Source organism: Sphaerodactylus townsendi, linkage group LG05 (assembly GCF_021028975.2).
Source record: "Sphaerodactylus townsendi isolate TG3544 linkage group LG05, MPM_Stown_v2.3, whole genome shotgun sequence".
Taxonomy (NCBI): domain Eukaryota; kingdom Metazoa; phylum Chordata; class Lepidosauria; order Squamata; family Sphaerodactylidae; genus Sphaerodactylus; species Sphaerodactylus townsendi.
Genome location: NC_059429.1, coordinates 17,674,306 through 17,684,880, shown reverse-complemented (window position 1 = coordinate 17,684,880; position 10,575 = coordinate 17,674,306). Strand labels below are relative to the sequence as shown.

The 10,575-nt window shown below is 45.6% G+C and overlaps 1 protein-coding gene across 2 annotated transcripts in view; it reads right to left on the bottom strand.

Annotated features, from left to right (window-relative positions):
• Window positions 1-1,114: 1,114 nt before the first annotated feature.
• The window catches only part of KIFAP3 (kinesin associated protein 3), a 79,347-nt gene continuing 69,886 nt past the window's right edge, over window positions 1,115-10,575 (bottom strand). For both annotated transcript variants that reach the window (XM_048497544.1, XM_048497545.1), the window contains exon 20: window positions 1,115-1,708. In XM_048497544.1, coding sequence (XP_048353501.1) covers window positions 1,600-1,708 — 109 coding nt within the window. In that variant the 3' untranslated portion in view covers window positions 1,115-1,599. The remainder of the gene's footprint in view (window positions 1,709-10,575) is intronic.

Below are 10,575 nucleotides of genomic sequence, written 5' to 3'. Positions count from 1 at the left end.
ACAAGGCATTATGAGTTTGAACTGCTGCCGTGGAATTATTACCATATTAGCTTCATGGCTTGGGGCCATCATACCTGCGGGACCGTATCACCCCATATGTCCAGAACAGGCCATTGTGTTCTGTGACGGCGGAGCTGCTGGAGGTCCCCAGCCCTTCTGTGTTGCAGCTGGCCTCTACCTGGGCCAGGGCATTTATGGCCCTGGTCCCTACCTGGTGGAATTCTCTTCCTCCAGCTGTAAGACTGAGCTGTTCCACCGGGCCTTTGATGAGGCTGGCTGCGGACCGGCTGCTCCCTCGTAACGCCTGCCACATTTACCATCTTCGACAGCGCCTGCTGGTTCCATCTTTCGGCACTGCCAGCCCCTCCCGACCTTTTAGATCGGGTGCCTCCAATCATGAATTGTATTGATGTGATGGAGTTATTCGCTGCATTTGAATTTGAATTTAATTTATTATTGTTTTTAGATGGCCTATGTATTCCATTGGATTAACTGAATTGTTATGTGGTTGTTTGGGGTTGTTGTGAGCCGCCTAGAGCCCTTCGGGGATGAGGCAGCCTATACAATTGAATGAATGAATATGTATTGTCGAAGGCTTTCACGGCCGGATTCACTTGGGTGCTGTGTGGTTTCCGGGCTGTATGGCCGTGTTCTAGCAGCATTCTCTCCTGACGTTTCGCCTGCATCTGTGGCTGGCATCCTCTGAAGATGCCAGCCACAGATGCAGGCGAAACGTCAGGAGAGAATGCTGCTAGAACACGGCCATACAGCCCGGAAACCACACAGCACCCAAATGAATGAATAAATAAAATATAATTGTTCTAAAAGAGGGGTGTCCAAGGGGCTGAAGGGAATTGCAGTCCATGAACATCTGAAGTGCCAGAGTTGGACACCTCTGTTCTAAAATAACTGGGGAAAGGATACCAACTGGAACAATTTGTGCTTATTCAGAATAAATTGTGTCAAAACATATTTTCCCTTTTTTGCTTCCTCGTTTTCACTTTTTTTTTAATGAGTAGCACAGTGCTATGGGCTTTTTGCTGTCCCTGTGCATACCATTGTTATTTGCTGCAATGTGGCATTGAACATTTTAAAGACAGGCTATCAGCCATGGTTAAAGTCACAGATGTATTTGTGCCTCTGCTTTACAACAATGCAACGACATCAACGCGACCTATTGTCATTTCCAGTGGGTATGTTGTGGAAGGGAGAGAGGAAATTCAGTTACATTTACTACCCAGTTAAATTATTGCTTGTAAACAAAGAAGTAAACTCAGTTCAAAACTCGCTTAGCCTGACCATTCAGCATGGCAGGATTGTAAAACATTTTTTTTTTAAATCGGACTTAAGATAGCTGCTTAATATACATAACAAATGTTAACTTTCTAGTTAATATTTGGCAAACACTGTACAAAAGAAAAGATAAAGTGTTAACTGAACAGCTAACGGTTCCCCAGAGCAACACGGACCAACGGAAATGTACCACGCGGACCTGTAAAGACTGCCATCATGCATTACGAAGAAAAAAAAAAGTCTTTGCTCAGCAACTCTTCTTGTTCAAGAATACAGGAAGGGAATCATCTAATACAGCGGACTGCTTTATCGGGCTCCGAAGCTGTAGTAGTACGGGTCATCTGGCCGATATCCATAAGCGGTGGTGGGGCGGCTTGGGATACCCACGGGCTGGCCGAACCCATCCATTGCAACGCTGCATAGAAAAGAAAAGACCATTGAGTTGACATTTGCAGTAGAAAAATGACAAGCTCCGTTTTTTCACAAAACAAAATAATAACTTGGAAGACTTCCAATGAATGACAACCATCGGTTGGATTATGGAAGTCCCTGTCCAATCTGAAAGACGGTTTAAATCAGTGGTTCTCAACCTTCCTAATGCCGCGACCCTTTAATACAGTTCCTCATGTTGTGGTGACCCCCAACCCTAACATTTATCCATTTTACAGATGGAGAACACTGATGCGGAGAGTCTTAGGCGACCCCTGTGAAAGGGTCGTTCCACCCCCCAAAGGGGTCGCGACCCACAGGTTGAGAACTGCTGGTTTAAATCCAGGAGCGCTTCCTCAATTGGCTTCTCGTGCGTGCAGTCTATCCGGAGGGGCAATAAAAACAAGGGAGAAGCAACTCATGCTTGCCCCTCTTGTCGGTAAACAAAAAAAAACCTTACAAGTTTCCATGTTTCTAGTTTAGAGAAGGGGAATCACGATCTTGTTTTATTCTGTGGTTCAAACGTTTCATATGGGAAGTGGTTGTTTTGATTGCTAAAAAGTATAATGAGATGGAGGAGCCACGTGGCGTAGTGGTTAAGTGCTTGCACTGCCACGGTCAGGAGTTCGAACCCCCTGTGGGTCAGATATCCTGGCAGCTGGCTCATGGTCAACTCAGCCATTCATGGGTCGGTAAATGAGTACCTAGCTCATAGCTAGGGGATAAAGAATAGCTGTGGAAAGCATTGGCAAACTACCCCACAAAAACAGCTTGCCTATGAAATCACTGCTCGCGGTGGTACCCCAGGGTTGGACATGACTGAAGGGGAAACTTAACCTTTTATAATGAGGTGATGGGGTCTAGTAAAGAAGGTGCGTGAATGAGAGACAGGCAGCACACGGCAAGGAGAAAATATTTCTGGCTACAAATTGCAGGTGAAAGGTGCATATGTATCTGGCAACTGAAGGGACTGAGGACAACTGAATCTACTCACAAATTTGCAGCAGATCACATCTTTGTGTGAAAGGTGTTTTAAACTTGGGACAGTTATTAAACATACCCTTGGAAAGAATCTTAGCTGCATAAACTAGCAGGATTCCATCAGCTATGACATCATTTTTAAAGAATATGACATCATAGCTATCTACTTCAAATGTAAGCATAACCCCACGGCCCATTTCATTCTCAGAAAACTATGGGATGATATATGAGGCATTCTTTATTAGAGTGGTCCATGAATCCAAATTCTGATAATCTCTCTTCATCTCTTGCCGGTAGACAGCCAGATTATCACCCTTACTTGGCTGGCCAGTTCCAGGAGATTAAGTTGGTGGACTGCCCTTCTTGGCCTTGTGGCCTTTATGCTGTTGGATCCTACAGAGATCCACCTAGTCCTCCATGCTGTTTATCAAGGTCCTCCAAAGATCTGGAGTGAGGTTTCATCAACATGCAGACGACATTTCTTCTTAACCGTTGATGAGTTGGGTCTTTGGAAGTTCTGAGCATGTGCCTGGAGAAGGTGATGGGACGGACAAGGGCCAAACAGAAGTTCAGTCCACACAAGATTGAGATGTTGCTGGTCAACAGAGAAGCTGCTTGAGAAATGCAGTCAGCCTCTCCTGCAGGCACTTGCAACCCCCCCCCCCCATTTCTTGGAGATGTTGCTGGATCTTGACCTATGACTGGAGGATCTTGATCTATGACTGGAGCTCCATGGCACATTTTTCGAAAATGGTGATTTGGCCACAATGATCCAATGCTCTGATCACATCCAGTAACGGCTTCTACATTGAGCTGCCTTTGAAAACTGTCCAGAAACATCATGTGGTGCAAAATGCAGCGGTCAGACTATTATCAAGGGGTGGAATACAAGGACCACATCCCCTCGCCCCATGCAGAAAGGTCTGCATCAGCTGCTCATCCATGTCTGGCGACAATTCAAAGCAGTGGTGTTAACCTTAAGGGCTTTGACCCTTGAGGCATCTGGAGTGTAGCATCTACTTTACTTCCTTCCTTGTCAGGTGCCAGGTCAAAACATTAGACTTTTTACTAAGGGACTGAATCTTTTAAAAGTAGTTTTATGGTCTGCTTTAGCCAGATAACTGTATATAGGTGTTTTTTAAAAAAGACTGTTCAGTAGCTGTTTCAGACAGTTTTTATGGGCCATGGCTTGTTTTGAACAATAGATAATTCATGTTTTTATGCTTTTATGGCATTATTTTATTTGTGAATCACCTCAACTGGATGTCTAGAGAAGTGGCGTATAAAATCCATCAATAAATAAATAATGTGTAATTATATTATCAATGGAACGAGTCTAGCGTGGTGAGGATGGTTCAGCCACGATTTGATGCAGACTCTAAGATTTGTCAAACTTCTGAATGCAGGGAAACACGTATTTAAAATATTGGCATACCCATCTTTGTCCTGGGCACCTCAGAATCCAAAGTTAACAACAATGTAAAAACAACTGGATAGGAGGACTATAAGTGACATAAGTGACATAAACAAATAAAACAGACATATGCTACATTAAAACCAATCTAGAAACATTTTTATGCCCCACTAGGAGGGTATTTCCCTTTTCTCCAAAGCTCTCGAGAATAACTTACGGCCTTAATGGAAACTCCAAAGCATAGGAGCCCCATAGACATGGGGCAGTCACTGAAAAACGCTCCTGGGTGGACCATAATTTGACCCTGTTGGTCAGTTAAAAGAAAAAAGACCTCCTCCTTTGAAAAAGGAACAGCCAGATGAGGACTGAGCAAGTTCAGTTCCCCAACAATGTAGAAGGCTGTTGAGTCTGTTAAGGTGGAGGAACAGAGGGAAATACTGAAATGGACCTGAGAGCTTTTAACATCCTGGTAGAAGGAAGATGTGTGGATTCCCCTCCGGAGAAAAACTCATGCTGGAATAAACATGGCTAGTCTTAAAAGAACCACTTGATCTCTGTTTTATTCTGCAACTGCTTGTATAAGTTACGGCGACTTTAATCACTCCCAAATATTTGTATGTTCTCCTCTCAGCCAGGGGACTTCTGGATCAGTCCTTAGCTCAAAATTCCTGAACTAGCATGGAACTGCTGCCCTGTTACACAGCTGGAGCTTTTGTGGAGATGAATTTTTTGCGCCCAATCTCTTGTGCTTCTATGGCCCCACAAGGGGGCTGAGGAAGCAAGGAAGAGTCTTCTCTTTCAAAGCCCCTAGATGGTGCACTCCCCTCACTTCTGAATCCTCGCCAGCTCCTTCCAGTCGTTTCCAATTGACTTCAGCTTACTCCAAACCACTCCTGAACACATTTTAAAATGAAGAAGGCAAGGGGGAAACCATGGTTTCAATTACGCCCTGATCAGATCAATTCTTCCGAGTTTGATAAACATGCAAGTAATTAGGAGCAGAGCCTTCGAAGTCGAAGCTTGAGACGTCCTGGCTGTCTCCAAGAGGCCTCGGCATGGGTCGGTGCCAAAACCAGCTGTAATGACCACGTCTCAGCCCGCGACAATTTCGGATATTAGGCAATACAAAGGACCAAACTGGTTGAAGCTTTCCAACCACTCAGCAGGTTATAAATCTGGCCTAATGTACATGTTAACTTTTGCAGCACGGCTGCTATCGCTCCATTGGTCGGCTCCCAGACATAATAGTTGCATCTGAAGGTTGACAAAGCACGGGCATTCCAGTGGATAGAGGTATAGTACTGGAGTGGAACCTCAGATGTGACCTTGTGGCCTCCTGCCGTTCCTCCCAGGAAATAGGGATACTTGGAATAACCCACATCTGGGGCTACAGGTCACCAGAAGGAGCAGCAGTGGCGTAATGGTTAAGAGCAGGTGTACTCTAATCTGGAGGAACCGGGTTTGATTCCCCGCTCTGCCGCTTGAGCTCTGGAGGCTTATCTGGGGAATTCAGATTAGCCTGTGCACTCCAATGTATGCCAGCTGGGTGACCTTGGGCTAGTCACAGTTCTTCGGAGCTCTCTCAGCCCCACCTACCCCACAGGGTGTTTGTTGTGAGAAAGGGAAAGGAGTTTGTAAGCCTCTTTGAGTCTCCTTACAGGAGAGAAAGGGGGGGATATAAATCCAACTCTTCTTCTTCTTCTTCTTCTTCTTCTTCATCATCATCATCATCGCAAAGCAGAAAAGATGCAAAAGGCAGGACCTTCTGTGGTTTTCTTTTAAAGTATTTGCAGTTCCTGGCAGCCGCTTTGAAGATTAGGGAAGATTTTATGGGCGAGAGTTTTAACCCTTTCCTCTCACACCTTTGCCACCATTTAAATTGTCAACTCCTCTAACTTGCAGTTCACTCTGTATGGGGGAAATGCCCGACCCTGTCCCCCAGCCCCTGGAGAGCGAGCTACAGTTTTGGAGGAGTGATTTTAAAGCATGGCAACGGTACAAGGGTTAGACACATTCCCATACAGCGATCAAAGGCTGCTAACCGGCGTTCACAAAACGGAACGAACAATTTGATACACAGATCTTTCACAACTTGTCTGGTCTAGTCCAGGGTCTCCCAAAGATATATGTGGTTCAAGGCTGCTCACAGCTTCTTCTTTTTTATTGTTGAAGCTCAGAGATGTATTTTTAAGGAAGGGCTGCCCAGAACTGTAACAGGCAGCTTGAAATGCGTGTTTTCCATGTGGGTGGTGGAGTCATCTACGAACAAACGGCACCCTTTGAAATATCAGTGAGGCTTTTCAATGGCTGTGCAGATCCCCAACATTCTTTACATGCCTGTTAGCGAAGATTCTCGGTCCTCAGAGTAGAAGGCAGGACACTCCAGGCAAAGATGTGCAGTGGAATCAATGCGCAATGTTCTCCCCCAACTCCACGTGGTGCCCGTGTCCTGAGAATCGGTGCATCCTACAGAGTTTTGCCTGTGTCACATTGACTGGTAGAAACTAGCTGCTGTCCAGAGGCACTTTCTTGCCATATTACTTCTCCTGCTTCCCACCAAAACGTTTCCGTTTATAAGAACACAGGAAATACATATGCAGGGGCTGTAGCCTTTTCTGCACCAAGCCATCATAGGACTACTCGTGTGTATACACGTCATCCACGCCACCCCGTTCCTCATTGCAGTGTTTTGTTGGGTTCCATGTTTTTAAAAGTCTGGGCATCCAAATACGATCAAAGCAGTCAGCAGAATCATCCGCAGGCCTGCCCAGCAAGGGATAGACAGTTGCAATAACAGGCATGAGATAGAAGAGGATTTTGCTCACAGAACGGGCAATCTTACTGATGGGACTGTATCTCAGAGCCCACAGGTTGACTAAAGCTCCTTCCTCCTCCATATTGTGTTAACAAGCTAGCCATCTAATTCAGACTTAATATCTACCAATCGCCAGCTTTCAAACACGGTCATTTTTATATATAGCCACTTCAGTGGCCTCTGGTATTTAGCAGATCCCGGCTATGAGAGAAATTCCTGCTGTTTTGTACAGCCATTGCAGCTCTGTGAATTTTTTCCCTCCATAAAGGTCTAAGATAAAACTAGTCATTTACCAGCATCTGTTAGGGCTTGAGTAGGACAGACCCATGATCAGCGTCTGCCACAATTCTCCTTTTCCAGTAAGGCACCCATAGAAAGGCAGGGGAATGGCACTCAGGGTAGAAGTGGTGCTTAACCCTTTCCTCACGTGCAATTTCTCTGATGTAAATCACCACCTCCCCCCAAAGCTGCAATTAGCTCCAGGAGTGGGGTGGGGAGAAGATTGGAATGCGCATACCCCCAGCCCCAAGAAGTTTATTACAGTTGCGGGAAAGGCAAAAACGGAGACGTTTTTAAAAAAATATTTACTCAAGGTATTTACAAGCCAGCGTGGTGGTGCGGTTAAGAGCAGATGCACTCTAATCTGGAGAACCGGGTTTGATTCCCCGCTCTGCCACTTGAGCTCTGGAGGCTTATCTGGTGAACCAGATTAGCTTGTGCACTCCAACACATACCAGCCGGGTGACCTTGGGCTAGTCACAGTTCTTCGGAACTCTCTCAGCCCTACCTACCTCACAGGGTGTTTGTTGTGATGGGGGGAGGGAAAGGCGATTGTAAGCCCCTTTGAGTCTCCTTACAGGAGAGAAAGGGGGGATCCTCCCCCTCCTTTCCATTTCAAGAGAGCTCACTCCCATTTTGGAAGCTACCACATGGGGCGATCAAATTAGACATGAAGGAAACCACGGAAGAACCTCATTGTGGATCTTCCGAATAATATCTGGTTTGGCCCTCAAATCGTGTGGGCAAAAAAACTGCCTTAGAAGACTGTGTACGTACTGGTAAGGTCTCGAGGTACCGCCTCCTCCTGGATGGTGCACCGCAGTGACCGGGAGACACAGAGTTAAACGGAGAACAGCTTAGCTTAGCTAATTACTGTGAAATGCTAACCTCAGTTGCTGGATCATTTTGAGATCCTTTAAAATAGGAACTGTGTATTTTACCACCCCTGCACTCTTAATGATTTGTTTTTTTAGTCTGAAATCATTTCCAGCCATCGGTTATGGTTGTGGTCTCTTACACATGCACTTCTCTTGAGCACAAATATTTCTTTTTCCTATTGGTTTGCCAGCCTTGTCAGAGCAAATTTCACTGTAAACTGAAGGCTGATACTTAAAACCTCTTGGATTACCAGGCAGCTAGCAGGATCTAGGACTTCTGCAGACTGACAGCTGAGCTCTCTAATTTGCTTGCGCGAACATGTCAAAAAGAGGAAAAATGTTCCGGAAATGCACAAAGGCCTGGTATATACATATATATATATATATATCTTTCAAAGTTATGATTCAAAACAAATAAAATGCCACATGTATTCAGGATCCTAAAAGGGTCCGAGGCACATCGAAATGTAATGAGCCCATACCGAGAACAGCCATGCTGACGAAGAGATGACAAACTTCATCTCTCTCAAAGAAGGTGGACGTCTTTCACAACCCCGGTCCTAGAGAGCTTTTAGGAGAACTGGCATCCTTCAGTGTCTCTATGAAAGGCCAACATTTTCTTAAGTAGCAAAGGCCCAAATCAATCAACAGTAACATGGAGATTAAGATTTGACAAAAAGGCCACTGTACAAGTTTCGCATGCTAAAGTCAAGCCAAAGATCACTTGGACAGCAAACATCTACCACCAGTCTCTGTCCTCAGGACTTCCTGGCTCACCTTAGGTTCCACGTGGTTCCTTAGGTTCCTTATATAAAGCTGCTTTAGATGGAGTCAGACCATTGGTCTACCAAGATCCTCACCATCTGTTCTGACCGGGCAGTGACTCCTTCACGTTAGCTGCTACCTGGTCCTTCTACAACACAGGTGGTCTATCACTGAATCATGACTGTATCTCAGTAGCACATATGCATGCAGAATTATGTGTGCATAAGCTTCGTGCAAGCAAACTTAAACCCTCAATTCTGAGGGCAACGACAGCACTTGTATAGCAATAGTAACCTACACAAGTATATACCTTTTAAGATAATGGAAAATATGTGGAGGTTGGGGTGAGAATCCACTGCCCCACCATATGAACTTTAATGAACGAGAGCCAGCGTGGTGTCATGGTTAAGAGCAAGTGGATTCTAATCTGCAGAACCGGGTTTGATTCCCCACTCCTCCACCTGAGTGGCAGAGGCTTATCTGGTGAACCAGATGTGTTTCTGCACTCCTACATTCCTGCTGGGTGGCCTTGGGCTAGTCACAGTTCTTTGGAACTCACTCAGCCCCACCTACCTCACAAGGTGTCTGTTGTGGGGAGAGGAAGGGAAAGGAGCTTGTAAGCCACCTTGAGTCTCCTGACAGGAGGGAAAGGTGGGGTATGAATCCAAACTCTTCTTCTCTTCTTCTAATATCCCTGACCTGTTTCTGCAGATGATATAATCCTGTTGTTTGCTGTACCATGTTTACAAGTTCATTTTCTAATGGGAATTCCCAAGTCCGTAGGAAGATAAGATATGGCCCAATTTGATAACTTAGAGCTACTGAGGTTTAAACTGTAGGGGCGGTAAGTAAATTTCTATCTTGGTTGTCAGAAAGTTGCATAGGTTGCTTGGCTTTGTAAACTCCCTCCCTGCCTCCTCTTTTCGCTGGTACACTGCTCCAACCACAGACTAAGACAGTGACGGCGAACCTATGGCACAGGTGCCAGAGGTGGCACTCAGAGCCCTCTCTGTGGGCACGTGCAAACAGAGTGCCCCCCCCCCCTCTAGGCTGGCCTGGGCTGCTGGGCTCGATTATTAGCATTAAACCTAAGACCTAGTTTTGGGGAAGTAGTGTAGGTAACCCTGTTAAGCACTGTTAAACTAAAGCGTGATCCTTTACCTGGGAGTAAGCTCGGTTGCTGGCAATGGGGCTTGCTTCTGAGTAAACCTTCTTAGGGTTGTGATTCACCCATTCGAAGCGTTGCACGGTTGCTTCAAAGCAAAGCCATCGACTACCACCAAGCTTACTCCTGAGTAACGCACGCCTTGGAGCCAACCATTTTTTCTAAACGAAAACCTCAGTATTCAGGTTAACTTACTGTGTTGGCACTTTGCAATAAATGTGGGTTTTGGGTTGCAATTTGGGTACTCGGTCTCGAAAAGGTTCACCATCACTGGACCTTTGATTGATTCACCAGTGAATTTTTTGCACCTACTGTTAGATCCCACCTTCTCCTCCCTGTGACACTTCCCTACTATGACTTGCAAGACGATTGAGCCGTTGCCAATTTGCTGACCTTGAAAGTGTCAGAGTTGGTAATCTCCAGACCCCAACTGAGGCCAGACTTCCCAGCAAAAGACAGAATTTGAGCTTCATTTTCAAGTCCGTTTTCCTCTGGCAAAACTCGCAGCTCGAGCTTCTTTGAAGAGCGGATGTGTCTTCAGATATCGCTCCTCTAA